Source organism: Neltuma alba, unplaced genomic scaffold (assembly GCF_004799145.2).
Source record: "Neltuma alba isolate B1F8T4 unplaced genomic scaffold, ASM479914v2 tig00003788_pilon, whole genome shotgun sequence".
In the NCBI taxonomy this organism is placed as follows: domain Eukaryota; kingdom Viridiplantae; phylum Streptophyta; class Magnoliopsida; order Fabales; family Fabaceae; genus Neltuma; species Neltuma alba.
Window position 1 is genome coordinate 104,078 of NW_021633426.1, and position 22,883 is coordinate 126,960.

The 22,883-nt window shown below is 35.6% G+C and overlaps 1 protein-coding gene across 1 annotated transcript; it reads left to right on the forward strand.

The window, feature by feature from the left end:
• The first annotated feature begins 386 nt into the window (after window positions 1-386).
• LOC114742483 (uncharacterized) lies at window positions 387-14,662 on the forward strand. Its single transcript, XM_028930735.1, has 15 exons — window positions 387-657; window positions 741-814; window positions 1,259-1,303; window positions 1,719-1,796; window positions 2,877-2,963; window positions 3,378-3,449; window positions 4,472-4,585; window positions 4,656-4,784; window positions 4,919-5,020; window positions 5,369-6,078; window positions 12,548-12,650; window positions 12,909-12,981; window positions 13,068-13,150; window positions 13,533-13,658; window positions 13,886-14,662. Exons 1-15 carry the CDS (start codon window positions 387-389, stop codon window positions 14,660-14,662), a joined length of 2,844 nt encoding a protein of 947 aa, XP_028786568.1.
• Window positions 14,663-22,883: the final 8,221 nt, after the last annotated feature.

The window sequence follows — 22,883 nt, forward strand, 5'->3', positions numbered from 1 at the left end:
CAACTGAGAAACTCATTGATACTAATATATCTTAATGATACCCACAGGCATTACCTCTTGAGAAGAAAGGTAAACCACTTTCCAACATGAAAGACTTGCCCAAGTTTGAAGATATTGGTGTGGAACGAAAAATTCACATGAGTTTTCAAAATCTTTCGGAGCTAAAAATCCAGGGATGCAAACATTTGAAATTTATCTTCTGTGCATCTGTCTCAAGATGGCTGCAAAAACTGAAAATGTTACGGGTATCTAAGTGTGAAGAGCTAGTGAGCATTGTGGAGGATGAAGAGAATCACAAAAATCCTATGACTCCGCATCAAGTATGTTTCCCAGAGCTACACGTAATAACAGTGATGCATTGCATAAGTTTGAAATGCTTGTTCCCTATGTCATGTGGCAAGCTTCCACAACTCTTGTATGTGAATATAAAAGATGCACCTCGGCTTGGGCAAGTGTTTGGATGGAAGCAGGGAGAGAGACAGAAGCTGATCTTGGAGAATGTGCTTCCTAAACTAATTGCAATAAGACTAGTAGAACTGCCAACTCTTCATACTATCTGTCAAGGGATTGATTTTCAGACTGTTAAAATCCGTCATGTGCGTCGATGTCCTCCTGCTATTTCTTTAACTTCAACTTATGGTGGTAGCTACCATGAACGTAAGTATTTACATAGGTAATTCACTGCAACTACTAATCGCTACAATTTGTTCTCATAATAATGTGATTTTTTATTTTGGCAGTGGCTCAATTACTATCTCACACACTGTGGGATGACGGCTTGCGTCGCAGCAATATTTTGCTCTGGGTTTATGAGGTTAGTATCAAACCTAATAAAATGGCTTAATCAGCTTAGAGAGATGAAAAAAGCAGGCAGATAAGAAATGATAATATTTACACCAAGATTAACTAAAAATAAAATTGACCAATACATGAATATAGTTTCCCCCGCTACTAATATTTTAGCAGAAATTCCATACTCCACCAATTTTTCCTATTTAGTGGGCTAAGATTACAATCTTTATTAATGACTTCAACTCATTATTTTCTTTATACCTTGTTCTGAGGAATTAGAACCAACTCTGAAGAGAGACCTAACAATAGCCAATAACAGAACAAGCGTGTGTGCTTCCAAGCCAACACATCCTCTTTTACAAATTATTCTTCCTTTATTCCAAATTTTAGCTTGATTTAATTTGTAAAGTTTAATAATCAGAGTTCAACTAATTTCATCTTTTCTTATATGCCTTGTGTTGTTCAGGATGGACGGGAATCCGAGCTTGGAGAGGCACCAAAATCGCCAGAGGTACATGCATTATGCTTTTGTTGAGAAATTATAGAGAAAGGGTTAATAACAATACCTACAAATTTTGATAGAAATTGACCAATACATGAATAAAAATTTTGCTCGCTACTGATTTTGGCGGAAATTCCATGCATCCACCTATTTTTCCTATTTAGTGGGTTAAGATTACAGTCTTTATTAATGACTTCAACTCGCTATTTTCTTTATACCTTGTTCTGAGGAATTAGAGCCAACTCTGGAGAGAGACCTAACAATAGTCAATAACATAACAAGCGTGTGTGCTACCAAGCGAACACATCCTCTCTTGCATATTATTCTTCCTTTATTCCAAATTTTAGCTTGATTTAATTTGTAAAGTTTAACGATCAGAGTTCAACTCATTTCATCTTTCCTTATATGTTTTGTGATTGTTCAGGATGAATGGGAATCCGAGGGTGCAGAGTCATCCGAGGTTATTGAAGAAGACTCCATAGTTTCACCAAAATCGCCAGAGGTACACACATTATGCTTGTGTTGAGAAATTATAGAGAAAGGGTTAATAACAATACCTACAAATTTTGGCAGAAATTGACCAATACATGAATAAAAATTTTGCTCACTACTGATTTTGGCGGAAATTCCATACAACATCCACCGTTTTTACCTATTTTAATTTGTGGGTTAAGGTTACAATTTTGCTAATGAATAATTAATTTGCATGTCCATACTAAAAATAATTTTTACAACAATATTAACTAAAAATAAAATTGAACAATACATGAATAAAATTTTCCCTTGCTACTAATATTTTAGCAGAAATTCCATACTCCACCAATTTTTCCTATTTAGTGGGCTAAGATTACAATCTTTATTTATGACTTCAAGTCACTGTTTTCTTTATATCTTGTTCTGAAGAATTAGAGCCAACTCTGAAGAGAGACCTAACAATAGTCGATCTTCCTTTGTTAAAAATTTTAGCACGATTTGTGAAGTTCAATTATCAGAGACTTCAACGCATTTCATCTTTTCTTATACATTTTTGATTGAACAAGCACCCATCATGCTTATTGAAGAAGACTACAAAATATAGTACACAAGCAAAACCATATTTTGCCAAATTTGTCAGAGCCACAAGCATTATGCATCTATTGAGTTAATAGAGAAAAAGGAATGAAAACAATAATTGCAGAGCATGAAATACACGTGTCAAGAAATTATATCAGTAGCTAATGAAAATATAAAGGTCTTCCACTATGTTCTGACGATTTAGGCTTGAGATGTTTAGGTTTGACATTGCTAGGCTTAGCAAATTGATTCTTAACCATTTTGGACCAAATGTTTGTGTTATTCTCAACAACTTCACTATAACAAAACAATGTCATAAACTTCTTAGCAACTCATTTCTCAACAAATACTTTCACTTGTATTTTCATTTAACAATGCTCAATTATGCAGCAATGCAGAAATGGAAAGGGTTTCATAGTATTGATATTGTTTTTAGTTTATATAGGAGTTTGCAAGAGCTTCTCATGTACCTTTTAGGAATCAAAGTTGATGTTGATAGTAAACTAATATATCTTTTTTTATTTTTCAGATCAGAGAAGAGGGATCATCACAAGAAGGCATAAAAAAAGACTCAACAATACCCCAACAGAATAATGGCTCAGCAAATTTTGAAAATGTATGCATATCATACTTTTTCTATAAATAACCACACTTAAGAAATCAACAATTGATTTCTCTCTTACCTCACTGTTTTATTCATTTGTTCCAAATAAATCAATTTTTTTTTATATATTTTGTGTGCTAATTCGATTTATTATGGTTATTAACACCATGAAAACTCAGCTTATCTTCTTTTTATATCTTTTTATTGATGTTTAGAGTGAAGAAGTATCAAAACAAATTGCTATAAGAGAATACACAACACACAAAACAAAAAGTAATTTGCCAAATTTGACAAAGGTGTGTACATTATGTTATTCTATAACAAGGACTTGAACCAATAAATAGTTCTCTTTAAATTAATATGCCATATGCTTCTTAATTATTTTAACATTTTTAGTAACCCATTCATATTTTATGAGTTACATAGGATACCATTGCATCAACAAGTGGAATTGTCGAAGAAAAACTCTCAACAACTCCGTCATCTAGTTCAGACATGGTAAGGATTGTTCTTCAATTTATGCTTCCACTGATATATACATATATATACATACATACATATATATATTTCCCCGAACACATAGTCATGTGGAAGTGGAAATGCCTTATAATAATAATGATTTTGTTCTATAGATAAGAGCTGGTAAGAGCCTCTAATGCATAGCTTGGTCATCAAAGTGGACACTAACAGTAAACTTAAAACAGATTTAAGATACCAACAGATTGTAAGTTTGGATAGTTAGGTCGGTTCCTATTTCTCATATATGCCCACAATGACTACCCATCATTTAGTTCAAATAATTTAAGAGTGAATCCCGGAACAAAGACCTTCACTTATATGTTTACTGAACTACTCATTTCAATAAAATAGTATATATACTACTCCCTGATCCAATCCTATACATAAGTAACTTTTAATTATCTCACCAACCAAGAAGAAGTAGGTACACTATTGAATGCATCATCTTTAAAAACAATTGTCTTTCTCATGTGCAACATCTTATGCCTAGAAAATTGCAAAAGGCTAAAATTAAAAGAGAATAATAGTAACCTGTAGTCTTTTTTATTATGCAAAATGGCTTATAAAAAGAGATAATTTTTTAAAGACAGTAACCTATATATAAAATTGAAGGAAGTATAAAATTTCGCAAGTAAAGAATATAAAGAGATGGCAATAAAAGTAACTTCCCTATGCTATGCAATAGATAAGGAAACAATGGAGCTAAGTGTTCAACAAGGTTGTAAACTAGATGAAGCTAATAAATCAAGTCAAATCGTGACTTCAGAATTAAGCAACACATCCCCAACAACATTTTCCGTTGTTTAAGAAAATGAGCCCACATGTAAGAATATTATGCTTCCTTATATGGGTTGAATCAACAAGCATTATCAAAATCAGGAGATGATATGCGTTCTAATGATTCACAAAATGCTAACATTTGACAGAAGATTATACTATTTACAATGCTTTAGTGTCATAGAAATAATCCTTAAACTTACATATCATTTGGTGTTGGGCAGAACCTCAAAGCAACTTTTGGAGAAGGTCCTTCATTTGAGAAGTATGACAAAGAAAGTTCATCAGCTTCTTCAAAGCCGAAAACTGAAGAACCTTACACATTAACTCCTTCTGAAGTAAGCTCGCTACATTCATTTTAACTTTATATAAATGTCTTCTTGTTTATTCATTCCTTAATGTGCTTAGGAGTTATGTGGAAAGGAACCAATGGGTGATCAACAAGCACCTGGAGAAAATAAAATCTCTAACGAACCTCCTCAAAGAGTTAAAGAACCTATCAAAGAATTTTCCTCCAAAGAAACATCAAATGAAATGGTATTGATGATACCACCATCTATGTCTTTTGGAAAGACCTCTCCACCAGTAAATATTTGGTTTCTAATGCATTTGCATTATTAATAAATTATTGGCTTCCATTCAAATTCGTCTTTCCATTTCTATGCTTTTAGGTCTCTTCAATCCCATCTCCCAAAAAGCCTCAAATAGCAACTTCAGCATCTCACGTGGAAATGGAGTCAGGGATCTCTGCTATTACCGATCACACTGCACAAGTAAGCCTTCATTTTATTGCATTGGTTTAGGGATGAAATTTTATTCTTTAAAACTGGCATAAACTTAATGCTAGAATAGAACAATTTGATAATCAACTGGTGCTCTGTTTTTATGAAGCAACAGGAGCGTATTTTGATTCCACTATATATCACCTTCTTTTCAATCTAATACCTAAATAAACTAACTAGTATGAACATTTCTTTTCAATCTGCACCTGATTAAGAAGGTCAAGGATTAATAACTCTGTTTCCTTTGCTTAGACATAAATATGCGGAAGGAAACGCATTTTAATTCATTATATCCTGTTGGTGACAATAATGGTTGCTTCATTTGATTCACTTCAACAGGATAAAATCATGGACAAACCAGAGACCTCCGCTGGGAAACCAATTAAGTTTGACCAAGGAAACCAGAAGCAATTTGCAGAAGATGATCTGATGAGATTGTTCCGAATAATGGACGAAGGTGCTGAAATGGAAGTTCACATACCTGATGTATCCAAAATTGCAGCTCTTCGAGATGATAACGAGTTGAAGAAGGCTCTCACTGACTTGGAAGCCTCATTGAGGATGAGTCTGAGTGAAATAACTTGCTCCGAAGAGAGCAAACTTCGCCTTGAGAATGCTCTCAACATCTTATCCTCCCATTGTTCTGAAGAAGGAGCTCCCTCTCATGGCCTTCAAGCTACAATTCACTCTCTGCAACAAGAAATCCAGACTGTTCTATCTTCCTCCAAGCAAGCCTATGCCTCTATTGACACATTCAACGAGCTTGAACGAAAAGAGAAGCTTATCACTGAAGAAGCTTCAAAGAGAAAGGAAGCAGCCACAACTCTTCTGTCTAAAATTCACAATAAAGAGAGTTCTTTGGCCGAGGCTCAGCAAAAAGAAGCAGAGTTGAAGGAGAAAATCTCTAAGATTCAGGCTGAAGTGTATAGGAAGGAAAAAGAAATCCAAGAGTGTGAGATTGAACTGTTATCTCTCAAAAAACAAAAGAAGAAGAGTGTTTTTGAGACAATGGGGCTGATAAACCAGTTCGACGCAGTGAAGAGAGACAGGTATCACATGGAGGAAGAAAACATAAAAGCAAAGCAACAACTACAAAATATGGATGTTAAGTGGTCTTCTTGTCTATCCAATCTGAGAAAAGTCACACTGCTGCTAGGAGTTCATCTTCAACATAAGCTTTCATAGTTGGAGACTGATATTTTAATTTCCTAAACAATTCTACTGTGTGGTCGTGTTTATTAGTTGGTTTGTTAGCTATGTGTGTTGTGGGTTTTGTGTTTTGAGTTCTTGTGATTAAAACAAAAAAACAAAAAAAATGAAGAGGAAATTATTAAAAAAAAAACAAAGTAGGACGTGCGGATAATGATTGTTGAAGACTCGTTATTGTACATATGGCTTTGATTGTAGTGAAATTTTTCTGGACTGGGTCCCGTGGTTTTTATCTCTCACATTGAGGGGGTTTTCCACGTTAAAAAATTGTGTGTTCTGTAGTTTTTTTTTTTTTACGTGATACATTTTTTTAACGTTTAGATCATTTTATAGAAATTATTTTAACTTAGCTTTTAAAAATAAAAATTGTGTCTACTATATTATATTACCTCCCATCTTTAATAATTAATATAAGACTGAGTTGACTAATTTAAAGAAATTAAAGAAGTTAATAAATTTTTTTAAACTATTTAGATTTATTACTTTTTTAAAACTAATTTGCCTTATTTATAAAATGATATATAATCTAATGATTTTTTTTTGTATATTTAGAGAGATCATATAATAGATGTTATGATTAAGTCATGTAGTAATTTTTTTAATCTCCTTAATTTATTAAACTAGGTCTTCTATTAGTAACTGGAGGTAGTATTATATTTGTGCACATTTTTTCCCCGAATACATTTTTAAGATACCTACACAATGGCTAATGTGGTACTTCACTGTTCACTCAGACAAAAATGTTTCAATATATTGACTTACAAAAAAGTTTAATTACAAGCTTACAATAGCTTCAAGAAGCGAAATTGCTAAGCAAAAGTTATGGATTCTAGATTAAATTTTTCATCCACGAAGTTCAGATTTATTTCTCTAACGATTATTTCTCTCATGGTCGATGAGTTCATAGAGGGATTCAAATGACAAAGTGAATTGTAGATTTTCCATTAAATTTTTGGAATTTTACGAAATGATTTTTTTCAGTATTAATCTTTAATTTTTTTTCCTTTCATTCAAAAAACACTCTCATATCATATTTTTTATTTATTTTATTTATTTGTACTACTAAAGATATTAAATGTAAGTATTGGAAAGGTAAATATTGGACTGTTTATTATTAAAGAAAACCACACTGCCGCTTCAAAAGTTTCTGCGTGATGAATTCTTATGTTAATTCTTCATTATCCTTTGAACATTTGATTATTTTACTCGATTTTTGAGTAAAATAGTATGTTTCCAGAAATACAATATAGAAACAGAAGTTCTTTTTTTTTTTTTTTTTTTCAATTGCTCTGTTTGATCATTCTCTGCTTCATGGTAAGCTCTATTTCCAGAAATGTTTCAAGGGAACGAATATTTCTCCTCGTACTTTTTACTTCTTTTTTTTAATTTTTTTTTACTCATATGGTATTTATCTAACGTTCTCTAACTGCACGGACTTAATTATAACTTGGTAAATTGTGCAAAGTTAAATAAATAATTAGGTAATAATCATGGGACCTATTTTGAAATCCATGATAAGATTATAAGAGTAAAAACATAGCTTCGTTCACACGAAAATGGAGGATGAAATACTGAAAGCAAAGTTAAATGCACAAAGTTATTCTGCAAATTAAAGAAAGTAAAATAGTGTGGTAGAAGGATGATATGTATGCCTTTCTTCAATTTCTGAAAAGTCCATAGCTAGATTCCATCACACACAAAGTTGAAGAGTCATAGTTTTACCTTTCTGCCACAATTCAAATTTCAGAGACAAGCGAAGTGCCAAACTCATCGTTTCCCATCACTAAAGCTCCTGCTTTTGTAAACCAGTCTTCGTGTTTCATATTGGTCTTTGAATCCTTCTTGTGTTTCCAGTCTTTCCTTTCATTTGTCTGTCTATTAATTAGTAGCGTTGTTCTGTTGTTCTTCTAATTCAAAATAAAATAAAATGGAAAAGAAAAGACAGAGAAAAAATTTACTACAAAAAAACATGCTTTTAGCGACAAAATTAGTGACGGATACGGATTTGTTCCGTCGCTAATTCCTTTGTCGCTAATTACAGACGGAATTTTCCGTCGCTAATTCTTGACGGAAAAATTCTGTCGCTAACTCGATTTTTTAAAAAATAAAATAAAATGACACCTGTCACCTCTATCATTTGCCACGTCGTCACTGGGGACAACCTCCACGTGTCGCTGCCACCTCACGTCTACTGACACGTGTGTTGCCACCTCACCTTCGCATGCCACGTGTGCCTACCACCTCACCTCTACCTGCCATGTGTCACCCCCACATAATTCCCTTCTCAAAGTGACTTCTCCATGGCTTGAACCCAGGACCTCCTCAATGTGGACGTGCAGCTTTACCAGTTGAGCTGTAATGAACCTGTTGACTTATTACGTAAAATTAAATATATATTATTATTTTACACAAATAATTATATATACATATATATTATTAAAAACTAAAAATATACTATATGATAATTTTAATCATAACTATTTTAATGAAAAAATAAATTTTAAATATTTGTTTTACTATTTTTATAATGTTTTATTTTTTAAAAAATATTTTTAATATAATTTTAATTTCTAACGACACTAATTTTGAATTTTAAATCATAAATAATTTTTTATAAATATTTTTAAATTTATTTTTAATTAACATTGATAAGATATACAATTTAATTATATATATTATATTACATTTTATTACATTATGTATATGTGTTTTATATATTTGAAGAAAATCATTTACAATAAGTCAAAAAATCTTGTTATTCAAAAAATAACTATTATAATAAAATCTAATAAATTATTCTATATAAAAAATTAAATGATTTAAATAGATTATGATAAATAGTATTTTCCTACTTGTATATATATCCTATGTAATTTATTTTCTTAAAATTTGTGACGAAAACAAATTCCATAGCTAATTTCTGATAGAATTGCGACGGAATTGCCATCGCTAATTTATTTGCAACGGAATTAGCGACGGAATTTTCTGACAGAAAAAGATTTTGTCGCTAAATATTTATTAACGGATTTTCTAACGGATTAGCGACGGAATTTAGCGATGGACAGAAATTATATTAGCGACGAAAAAATTCCTTCGCTAATCTGTCAAAAAAATTAGCGACGGAATTTCCTTCGCAATTCCTTGAGAAATTAGCGACGGAATTTGTTTCCGTCACTAATTTGCGACGGAATTTTTTTCCATCTCAAATTCCGTCACTAATCAGCTGTTTTTAATTCCGTCATTAATCAGCTGTTTTTTTGTAGTGATTCTTCCTCTTCCTCTTCTTCAAACCAATTTGTGTGTTTATTATTTTCTTCTTGTGTTTCTTCTTATGTCTTTTTCCATATATTCTTCCTTTGATTTTTCATTTCTCTTTCTATTAAAAGAGTTTTTAATTTGTTTTTTTCTTCTTTTGTGAAGAACAAATTTTAACCTCTATTAAATTATTGTTTTTCTACTCTCAAAACTACTGATTGCTGTTATCATTGTTCCTCTCCTTTTGTTCAGAGAAAATTAAAAAAAAATTGTGTTCAAAACTTCCGATGCCACTTTGTTTGCTTTTTTTCTTTATATTTAAATTTCTCATTTGATTTTTTTTTCTCTCTACCATCGTTGTTCTCATAGCTCCTTTTCTTACCCAAAAAAAAAAAAAAGGAAAGGCAAAACAAAAAAGGCTTTTATATCAAAGGCATTGCAGCTTAAACGCATAGAATTCTCTGAGAGGTAAGAATTTATGTCCCATGATGCTTATGAACTAAGTTTGCATCTTCTTTTTGTACACTCGCACATGTATGTATGTATATAATATATATATATATATATATATCTATGTGTGTGTATATATTGTCTCTTTAACGTTCTACAACTCCTTTTTATTTATTAGATCTTGGTTGGCTGGTTACACGAAGCACAATTGGAGATTTCATTCATGTTTCCAGGTTAGAGTATGCATAATTTTCATATTAATAATCATTTGAAACGTATTCTTGTTATTGATTTTTTCTGTCATAAACAACACAACCATTTTAAGCTGAGTCTCGCTTTGCTTACATGTTTTATTGTGAGGCATACAATTATATATATAAGCACTAATTAGTAACATACTTATCTGGTCCTATTTATAGGGCAAACAAAGGAGAATTTTTTTTTGTTCTATTTATAAGGCACTGAAAAAAAAAAATTTTTGGATGGATGTACAATTTTACCTTTTATTTATTATTATGTTTACTTTGTTTATATAAGGTATAATGTATATTAACTAAGAATAAAGTTGAAAAGTTATTGAAATTTAAATGAGAGTTAATGAAGTTTAAAATTTTTCTTGGTTTGTGTAAAACATGTTGAAAATGATTTACAAATAGGACCAGAGGAGTATTGTATTAGGGCTTTGACATTCTAGATATTTTTACATTAAATCTCCTAAATATTTTCATTTTTATTCATCAAATTTTGGTTGGCTGCATAAAGCTTACTTGAAGATTTAAAATTTTGGTTGTCATTCTGGCCCCCAAAGGAAATCTCGAAAGAAAAGAAATGAAATGAAATAAAGAGAAGAAAATGATGAGATACCTATAGAACTTTTAGCCATCCCAAGCTTTACGGGAAAGCTGATAAACATTCTGCTACAAGAAGTCATTTCACTCCAATTAAAAATGAGCTCATGGATTGTTGTTTATTTTTAAAGGCTGAGAATGAATGCATCAAAATGTATGACTTGGTTTGGGAAGTGGCTTTGTTGATTGGGGAGATAACTTTTCAACAGGGTGTGGGTTATAACTTAATAACTTTAAAGGAGTACATCAGACGTAAACCTTAGAACATACTAACTTTTCACGTTACTTTTGTGATAAAAAACTTGAGAGTCTTTAAGTTTGGATAAATGACGCAAATTCAGAAACCAATAGATACTATCTTTGAAGGGTCAGGAGCCTTAAAAATTTGGCTATAGTATGCTCATTAGATATTCTAATTTCAGTGGCATTCTTACTTCAATTTCTATTGTCACTAATAAACGCCTGAACTTTAGCCTTTAAAGGACTTGAGTAAGGAGATATATCTTCGACCTGACGTGGCTATCTTCTCCAACTTGGTTGAACTGGAGCTTTTTTCCATGGATGGTAGAGAACTATGTCATGGTTCTTATCCTGGTGATTTTTTTAAGTAACAAAAGGAGCTGCAGTTATCCAAATGTGAAAAACTGGAAAGCACGTTATTTGATGGCAAGATGGAGCTTTATAATCTTAAGCGCATAGATTTATGTGGATGTTCAATGACAAGCCTTTTTCATCTGTCCACCGCACAGAGTCTAAAGCAATTAGAAGCATTGCAAATTAGAAGCTGTTTTGAGTTGAAATACATCGTAGCAGAGACCGTGGATGATCATGATCCTAATCAAAAGAATCATGACTTAATGTTCCCCAAATTGAAAGGTCTCTTACTCACAGTTTGTCCTGAATTAGAATTTATAATGCCAATACGTTTTTGTAAAGACCTTTCGCTATTGGAACGTATGCATATTTATTATTGTCGGAAGCTAAAATACATATTTGGGCAACAATATCCCAAGGAGACAGATTTAAATTTGCACCAAAAGGGAAAAGGAAACATCCTTCAATTGCTAGAAGAAGTGTGCATTTGGGGGGCACCAAATTTCATCAAACATATATGCAGAATATGAAGTACAAAAGTCTTCTCCAATTACAAAAGTGGAAGTTGGCACTAGCAGCTTATCAAAGAATCTTTTACATTGTTTTTGGCCAAAATCAAATGCCTCTACCAAACATCATCTTTCTGCTCCCATGACCACCCCACTGAATCATAAACAGGTAATATATGATGCAAATTACTCGCAAGTTATTTTTTTCAATTCATGAGAGAAGAACTCACATGTTTGCATGGAATACAGGCATTAAAGGTGAACTATGTTGTGAATCAAGCTCATGGACTTTTTACACCACCATTATACGCATTCAAAAGTTTGAGAAGGATGGAGATATTTGGATTGTGTGGGTCAAAGTCACTGTTTACCCAATCTATTGTCTCATCATTGAAATTGCTGGAATTATTGCAAGTCAAAAATTGCAATACATTAAAGCACATAGTAACAAATGAAGAGCGTGGTCATGATCATGTGAATGTTAACCATATCTTCCCCAACTTACGGGAGCTTTATGCCTCATACTGTAGCCACTTGGAATATATTCTCCCAGCTTTTTATTCAAAAAATAACATGAGCTTTCAAAATCTTTCCATGGTAACAATCCAAGGATGCAAACGACTAAAATTCATCTTCTGTGCATCTTCCTTAAGATGGCTGCAAAAACTGAAAAGGTTGGAGGTATTAGACTGTGAAGAGCTGGCGAGCATTATTGAGGATGAAGAGGATCAGAAAAATCCTATGCCTCTGCCTCAAGTATGTTTCCCAGAGCTATGTGGAATTACAGTGAAGCATTGCGAAAGGTTGAAATGCCTCTTCTCTAAATCAAGTGGTAAGCTTCCACAACTCTTATATATGAATGTAGAAGATGTGCCTCAGCTTGGGCAAGTGTTTGGATGGAAGCAAGAAGAGGGACAGAAGCTAGTCATGGGGGATATTCTTCCAAAACTAGTTGCAATAAGACTAGTAAAAATGCTAACTCTTCGTGCTATCTACCGATGAATTGATTTTCAGAATGTGAAAATCCGTCATGCGCGCGAATGTCCTAACATTTCTTTAACTTCAGCTAATGATAGCTATGATGAATGTAAGTATTCACATAGCTAATTCATTAAAACTTCCATAATTGCTTAAATTTGTTCTCATAATAATAGAGGTGTTCTATTTCGACAGTGCGTGGATTTTCATGGCTATTTCAAATACACTCTCAAGATGAAGAAGAATACTATGCAGAAATTTTGAACTGGGCTTTTGAGGTTAGTATCAAACTTAATAAAATGGCCATCGGCTAAAAGAAGAAACGCGGGGAGATGATAAATGATTATTTTTACACCAAGAGTAATGCCAAAGTGAAAAGGGTTCTAGTAGGAATGATTTTGCTTTTAGTCTATATGAGTCTGTAGGAGTCTCTGATCTTCTTTCAAACGGTTAAAGAACCAACCAGTGAATGTTCTGCCAAAGAAACATCAAACAAAAGCCACTTACGATTCCACCATTTGGTTTCTAATATAGTTGCACTATTGATATGTTATATTACTAGCTTTCATTTAGATTAATTTTTTCCAGTATAGTTGCACTATTGATATGTTATAGTACTCGCTTTCATTCAGATTAACTTTTCTATTTCTATGCTCTTAGATCTCTTCAATCTCTTCTCCCAAAAAGCCTCAAATAGAAACTTCAGCTCCTCACATGGAAGTGGAAACCAAGAACTCGCAATCAGACCCATTACTTGCTTCTACTATTACTGATCAATCTGCAAAAGTAAGCCTTCATTTGATTGCATAAGTTTTGGGACGTAATTTTATTCTTGAAAACTAGAATATTCTAATGCTAGAATAGAGCAATTTGATAATCAACCAATACCCATGTGTATTGAGTATACAGTATTTTGCTTGTTCTTCTTCGACACGTCGCAGCTAGAACATACAAAATTGGCTTTCTTACAATATTGAGGAGATAAAATTAATGCCTCATTTCATTTTCTTTAGGGTCAAATTACAGTCAATCAAAGAGGGAGCTCCGTTGACAATGATCTTAATAGATTATTACAAATAATGAAGGGTGGTTTTGAGTTGGAAGTTGGCCAGCCTTATATTTCCAAATTTGCTGCTTTTGAAGATGACGAAGTGGCTAAGGCCTTTGATGATTTAGAATCCTCATTGAAAATGGATCTCAATCAGATAGCTAACTCTAAAGAACCTACTCATTGCCTTGAGAATGCACTCAACTTCTTGTCCATCCATTTTTCTAAAGATGAAACTTCCTCTCACGGCCTTATTAGAGGCAAAATAGACTCTCTTCGAGAAGAAATCCTAAAATTTATCTCATCCTTCAAGCAAGCTAATGATAAGCTTGACAGATTCACCAAGCTTCTAGAAAAAGAGAAGTGGGTCGATGAAGAATATGCTCAAAAGATGGAGGTAGCTAATACTATTGTGTCTGAAATCCGCAATACTGAGAATTATATGATTGAATTGGAGGGACAGGTCTCTAGATTGCAGGCTGAATTGAAAAGCAACAAAGAAAAAGAATTAGAAGACTGTGAAATCAAGTTGTCTTCTCTTCAAAAGCAAAAGAAGGAATGTGTTTTGGACGTCATAAGGTTCATGGGAGAGTACGAGGCTGTGAAGAAAGACAAGTCCCATATGGTGGGCAGCCAAATAAGAGTAAGCCAAGAATTAAAAGAGTTGGAAAATCAATGGCCTTGTTGTCTGGTTGATTCGAGGAAAACTGCACTTTTGTTGGGAATCCTTCTTCAACAGTAGCTTTGATTGTTAGGGATTGTTAAGTAAATAACCCGAAAATAGCATTAAAAATATAAATTTCTAGAGGGTAGCCAGATAATTTTTCAATATATTGATCAGGTTGTCATATATGTTCTGGTGCGGTGTGTTATCGTTATGGGTGATTTTCACTTGGTTCAAAGTATGGGTTGGGTTAGCAATTCATGAAGACTCGTTTTTGCGTACACTGATTTTGTTCAAAGTGAAACTAGAATTTGGACCTGGTTAATGACCATATTTTTGTGCCTTAAATGATTCAGAGCATAGGAGCCTAATTCAGTATTGATATCTTGTGTACAGAAAGGAAAGATAATGCAAACTATGAAAAGTATGCAAAAGAGATGACTTTGAATGGAGAAAGAAAGTTTGGATATTAATATTTTCATTATTTACATTGATAAAAATCCTTGAGCAGAATTAATGGGAGATCAAATCATTAAGCAATGATCATTTGACAAGGGAACCATCATATTCAAAATCGAATCATTAATTCATTATCCCCCGTTGGGTGTACATGCGTAGGTATTGGCTTTTTAATTTCAATGTGTCATAATCTTCAACTTCATGGGAATTGTGCTATCATATAATGCTTAGTTTTCTTTCACACAAAATAGAATAAATTGTTGAATTTATAAAAAAGATTAATACAAATTTGAGTTCTCAAGTTTCAAATCTCAGATTTTCTTGTATTTAAAATATTAATCCCAGTAATCCAATAAAAACTTGACAATTTTACCCCTTGATGGACTAAAACCTATGGTTTGAAACTTAAAGAACTAAAACTAAAATGAGGACAAATTTAAAGGATCAAAGATTATATTAACTCTTATTTTAAAAAAAAAAAAACATGTTTGTGTGGCTGCATACCGCTACTCGTGATTGCTTGCAACAGTTCATTATTATACGCACACATATTCAAGAATAGAATAGGCAGGTTTCTGTGATTTTAGCCTAAATAACTCCTAAATTTACAAGAGGTGCTCTACCACCAATGGATTCTGTTATGTTTCTGTCAATTTCAGCTCTGATGTCTTGAAGCATTTCGCATCCACAAAACTCAAATGCTTCCCTTGTTGTTGCATATTGACTTTACTCTTGAGGAAGCTATTATTCTATCAAGTTTACTTCTTGCTTTGAAGCCAAGTGTCCTCTGCCACCACGATAACTAACCCATTCAAGCTTGGCAGAGAAATTTAGGCTTTAGGAGACTTACTGATTGCATTTAGCTTTGTTATAAATCATAACAAATGAGTAACAGTAAGAAATATTAGTGATATAGCTTTCACAATATTACTCTCACAATCGAGCTATATATCTAAGGCTGTATGCTGCACTTTTTAATATCAATGGACAGCTTCGAATATCATCAACTAGCGTAAATCCAACAGCAATGTATGATTGTGCGGTTACATTTTGATTAAGAGTCTTATCAAAGAGAAGAAAGTTAAATATATAAAGCCAAGAATGTTGTATCTGTCTGCAATGAATTTGAAATTTTGGCCAAAGAAACAAAAGAAAAGAGGAAGTTAACCGATTTTTTGTTTACTGTTAAGTTGAAATCCTCTGTTTTCTGGGATTCTAATCTTACGTATCACTGTACTTTTATCATGTAGGATAACTTTGAATACTCTTCCCCTTTGCCCCCTTCGATTTCCTTATCTTTAAAAACAAGAAGATCAAAACATCATGTCACCAATAGAAACTACGATCTCATTTGACGATGCTGAGTTCCAGGGGAGGCATATATCAATTGTTTGAATAATACTAATAATATTTTGCCAAAGACCCTTGGATCTAGTGCCTCACCGTATCAAACTCGTACTGTGTCTGAGTGTGTTTGTACGTTAAGTTTCATTTGACCCTTATAAAAATAAAATACTACTAATATTTTTGTTTTTCTCAACCTGCTCGGTTTGATCCGGATCGAGCCTGTCTCCTTTACGCTTTTCCATCCTCTACCCTCCTTTGCCTCAAACACACCGCTTTGGTGTCGAAATGGTGGGGTGGCGCCTTTTGTTTTTTTTGTTTTTGTTTTTTTTTGTTTTTGATTGGGGAAGGTATAACAAAAGCCACTAACTGCCTACGTCAGAAGTTAATAAATCAGTAAGGAAATCCCGGGGGGGGGGGGGGGGCTGAAACACGTGATGCCTTCAGCTGCACCTAGCGCTCGTTTAGCAAGGCAGTCTGCTGCTTGGTTCACTTCGCGGTTGCACCATTCCACTTTTACTTCCCAATCCTTGGCAACCCATGACCTGATCTCCGTCAGCAGAGTAAACTCAGGGTGATCCTCTTCCCATCCTTCAGCAACAAGCTCCACCAGTTCCAAGCAGTCAGTCTCGATAATCACCTGCCTTCGGTGGATGTCCCATGATGTTTTCAGCCCTAAGAGGACTGCCCAAGCTTCTGCATTCAAGCTACTTCCTCGCTCAATATTAAAAATAAAGCCAGTTAAAAACTCTCCGTTGTGTCCCCTAGCTACTCCTCCACATGCAGACATACCCCTCGTTGGGTCATACGAGCCGTCCACGTTGAACTTCACCCACCCCACAAACGGTGGTTGCCAGACAGCGTTGCTTTTCTCCACTTTTGCTTCCCGATATAGCCGAAAATCAGCCCATGATACAGTTGCTGAACTTGTGCCAGAATGTGACTCGGTCCTGTGGTCTTCCTATGGAAAACAAACTCGTTTCTGCTGATCCACAACCTCTTGCTCATGATAGTAAACCATACTCCCCAACGTGTACCCATGCATGTGGAAGTTTGGGTTATATTCCATTCCACCCACTCCCCTACCACCTGGAATGAGAAGAATTTATTCTAAAATTCTGGAGGCACAATCCTTTTCCAGCATTCCTTTGCTCTACCACAATCCCAAATAACATGTAATATGTCCTCTCTCGCACTGTTACAGACTGGGCATTCTTCATTTGACTGCAGACCACATGCCACTCGTAAACTATTGGTCATTAGGCGTCCTCTCACACACAGCCATAGGAAAGTTTTGCAAAGTTGAGGCACCAAATGCTTCTACAGTTTCCTCCATCGACTGCGGCCTGAGAAGTGAGAAGAATTGTTAAGTAACGAGTACGCCGAGCGAATGGAGAAGTCCCCACTCGAGGTTCCCTTCCACCTCACAGAATCTGTGTTGTCCCTTCCAACTGTTACGTATAAACGTTGAATACAATTAGTCACCGAGCTTGGGAGATATTTGGTGAACCGGTTCCATTCCCAGTTGCCCCACTCATCTATATAATCAACAACTCTATCATTTATGATAGAAATGGGAATTGGAGAAACTACAAGGTTGACCAGTTTATCATGATGTGGCAGCCAGAAGTCATTCCAGAAGGACACGTTTAAGCCATTACCTAGCTTCCATTCAAACCCCTTCGTGGTCTCCTCCCATGCTTGTTGTACTCCTTTCCAGGCTTGGGACATACTCTTCCTTCTTTCCACCTTTGGGATCACATCATTCCCACATTTATATTTCTCACGTAGGAGCTGCACCCAGAGCGCCTCTCTCCTTTTCGTGAGCCCCCAACCCAGCTTCATCATATATGCTTTATTTTGTTTCCTGGCACTTCTCAATCCTAATCCCCCTTCTTCCTTCCTTCTGCAAATATCCTCCCAAGCCACTGGATGAATTTTCCTTGAAGAGTTCGTACTGCCCCATAGGAAATCCCGGCATCTTTTACCAATCTCATTAGAGATATAGAAAGGTAGTGCTACCGTTTGCATTGTATATTGCGATATGGCCGACACAATAGAGGAGACTAGCATATGCCTGGCTCCCATGGATAACATATTAACCTTCCAGGTTGTAAGTCTTCTCTCTATTCTATCCAGGATATGCTGATAAGTACTCTTCACCACCTTCTTCTGATGTAATGGGACACCCAAGTATTTTCCCAGGTCACTTGTGGGTGTAAAGCCTAGAAGATCACTTCTTTCCTGTCTTCTAACATGGTTCACATTATTTGAGAAATAAATTCTCGACTTACTGTTATTAACTTTTCTGCCCAAGGTCAGGCAAAAATCATCTAAGCAAGCTTTAATCAGACCCGCCTGGTCCATGCTAGCTTCAACAAATAAGATAAGATCGTCACCAAAGAATAGATGGGATACCTATATACCATTCTTTTTTAGTTGAAAGAGGACCCAGTTGCCTTCAAAAACTTTGCTCTAGATGAGATGTGCTAACTTCTCCATAACTAAGACAAACAAGTAAGGTGAAATAGGATCACCTTGGCGGATACCACGTGACGGGTTGAAACTTCCCCCTTGTGAGCCGTTCCACAAAATTTGCATTTCAACAGAAGATAGGCACTGATAAACAATGTCAATGAAGTTTGTAGGAATATTAATTTCTCTAAGGCATTGGATAACAAAGTCCCACTGGACTCTATCATAAGCTTTCTCTAAATCAATTTTTAGGGCCATGAACCCCTTTTTCTTCTTCATCGTTCTCATAGAATGAATAATCTCCTGTGCCAAGATTACATTATCATATATTTCTTTGCCCGGGATAAAGCTGCACTAATTCGGCCCCACCACACTTGGTAGAAGCTTCTTAAGCCTATTAGCTAAGAGTTTAGTAACTCCCTTATAAATCACATTACACAGACTTATTGGTCGAAAGTCACGGAAATTCTGGGGCTTATCAATCTTAGGTATCAAAGCTATATTGGTTCCATTCACCCTTTTAATCTCCGTCGGGTGTTGAAAGACATTTTCCATAAAATTAACAACTGAAGGACGAACCACGTCCCACTGGCTTTGGAAAAATAAAGGATTCAGCCCATCCGGTCTTGGAGCTTTTAAAGACCCCATATCGAAAATAGCTTGTCTTACTTCTTGCGCTGTTACACTCTGACCCAACATCACAAGAGTTTCGTTATCAACCTGGGGGAATGTGCTTCCAAACAGGATATTATTGTGTTCAGTACCATCCTCTAAAAAAAGATTCTGGTAGAAAGTTGCACCTCTCTTCTTCAGTTCTTCCTGGTCATAGCACCAATTGCCATTTTCCTCTTGTAAGCTTCCACAAACTTCCTCTTCCTTCTACAATTTGTGACAGTATGAAAATATCGTGTATTTTTGTCTCCTTGAGAGTACCAGTTGCACCTTGATCTTTAGAGCCACATAATCTCTTCCTGTATAAGACATTTTTCTAATTCCATCCATACTTCATTCTTCTTACGTTCCTAGAACTCGCACAGCCCTCCTTTAATATTCATATGCTCTAGTTCCTTCAAAATAGAAGTCTTTCATTTATTTATGTTACTGAAGACTTCTCTATTCCATTGTTTGACTTCATCCTGGAACTTTTCTACAGTTTCTTCCCATTGTCTCTCCCTTCTCCACGAGTTTTTCACCACCACTGGAAAATCCTCATGTGTCACCCATGGCGCGAAAAAGCGAAATGAGCTATCTGGTTTATACCTTTGTCCACTCCTATCTAACTTTAATAATAGAGGGCAGTGGTCAGATTTTAACTTTGGTAGATGCAAGACTAACGCCTCCGAACAAGTTTCATACCAATCTGGGTTTGCAAGCACATGATCAATCCTGCTACAAGAACCACCACAATACCACGTAAATTTGGGACCTTGAAAGTCAATCTCATTCACTTCGCTATCGTGAAACCACCTAACAAAGTCATGGCCTGGACCCCTTACTAATTGTGTAACTGACTTCCTCTCGGCTATATTTAATATGGCATTAAAGTCACCACCTCTGCACCACCTGCCAACACCCTATTCTTTGATCTCCCTGAGATGCTTCTAAAGACCACGGCGGTTAGAAGGATTTGGGTGGCCATATACTACAGATAAATCCCAGGCTTCTGGTTTGTTCAGGTTAAAAGTCCCATGCATCACTTATGAGTTCTTACTCTTAACTACAAAGTCCACATCATCATCCTAAAAGCACCAAATTCCACCACTAAAACCAGTAGCATCTACTATTTCCGAATGCTTGAAACCAACTCTCTTAGCTATTGCCTTTGCCCATTCACCAGATTGCCTGGGTTCCAGTAAAGCTAAGAATTTAAATCTGTGCCTTCTTTTTAATTCTACCAAGAGACCCACAGACGCTTTTTCACCTACTCCACGAGAGTTCCATATTAATATGTTATTCATCATAACCACCATAATATGCAAGGGGGTAAGCACAGTAAAAGTTCCTCAGTGGTCGGCCAGTGCCAGAGACCTATGCTCAAACATCACCTCATTGTCGAGCCCAACTAACAGTGGGTTAGAGAGGATATAACCTTTATTCCCCTCCTTTGCACCTGGGTCTAGAGTAGGGGTGTGCATGGACCAGACTGGACTGGGTTTGTTATCAACCCGAAGTCTGGTCCAATAAAGACCTCGGGCTGAAAAAGACAGCCCGAGGTCTGGTCCAGTCCAGTACCAACCCGAGGTCGGGTTGGACTGGACTTGGTCCTCTAGACTACCTGGACCAGTCCAAGCAGTCTAGGACCTAAATTTAACTTTTTTTAAATTTTTTCCCCTCAATAGGAGACAAGATTGTAACTTACTAAATAAAATTTTGTACATATTTTAATCCAAAGTTCATCAAATTTAATCATTCTCTTTCAATTTCCCAATAATGTCATGTTTTATTAATTAATCCTCATTAATATAGATCTTATATTGTAGAAAATATATATGCATGCTCATTACTTAGGAAGTTAATAAATAAATCTTGATTATTTGAATAGACAAAAAACTTATATAGAAAAATTAAACCAAATTAAAATTATATAAATAATAATTAAAAAACAAACCGGGCTAGACTGGACTGGACTAACTAGTCTGAGGGGCCAGTCCTTAGTCCAGTCCAGCCCGATGAGACTAGTCCAGTCCAGTCTTGTTTCGGGCTAATTTTTTCTGGACCGGACTGGACCGGGTTTGCTCGAGTGGGACCGGGCCATACCGAACCACCGGGTTTTTGCATATCCCTAGTCTAGAGGGTCGTTGTCCACTATATCTTTTAGATTGACATCCTCCTGTTCCTGCAACACTGTAGTTTCCATTTCCATTGCCAACCTTGGGCCTTAGACATTCTGATTTGACCCTACAGGCCCAGCTTGTATTTGTAGAGCACTCGACTTATCTGAGCCTAGTTTTTCCTTTGCCCTCATCAGCACTGCCATTTCACTTTGTTCAGGCCCTCTGTTTAATCGGTCCACTATGTTAGATGCCATTGACACGGTCTCCCTCGGCCCACTCTCAGTTTGACTCCTCGTCGGCCGCACGTGTGTCCCCTTCTTATTTCTGCCTAGATTCTTCCTACCACTAGTCGTTGCCCTATTATTCGCAAGCTTGCCTGTATATCCGTCCTCCTCAAGTCTCGGCGAAGTGTCAGGGATCGAATCCTCCACCATATTCAAAATTTGAAACCGAGAACCTCAGCCCCCATTGAAACTACCTTTGAAATCACGCCGTTTTTCACTTTGTTTTCTGTTCAACTATCCTTGCTGTTGAGGTCGCCATGGATGCTAGACCACCATCCAATTATCATATTCCACCGTCGCCGGCCTTTGGTTCCTTACATCTTCCTCATCCCCCTTACTCAGTTCGCTCTCTGTTAGCGATAGGTTTCCTGCTTGACTCATATTAATGTGGGTCGGAGCAGATTGTTGGGCATGGGGGGTGGCCTTTCCTTGCGACACTTCCTTCTTGAAGGTGCAGTGATCACAATCGTGTCCGTATCTCCCACAGCTGAAGCAGATCAAGTGAATGCCTTCATATTGGATTCTCTGTGCCTTACCATTAATCAAAATCATCGGTCAGAGGGGTGCATTTAGGTCCAGTTCAACACAAATCCTTGCGAATCGCCCTTTCTTGCATTTCAAAGTGGCATTATCAATCTTCAGAACCCTCCCTACTTGTGAGCCAAATACAAGCAGGAGACCAATGTCATAACAATCCATAAACAATTTTGGAATGCATATCCACACCGTAATAGTGGATATCTGCTCTGTCTCTGGGTCAAAATCTGGCTTCCACTTTTGGACTGCAATATAGTGGTCATACAATAACCAAGGACCACCTATCAAAGCTAATTCCAAATCAGACATATGTGAAAATTGCACTACGTAAAAACCTGCCCCAACGTCAATAGCATCAACCTCTCCTTGTTTCGCCTAAAGCTGTTTCAATTTTTGTTCGAAGAAATCCGAATTGATCATTCTACC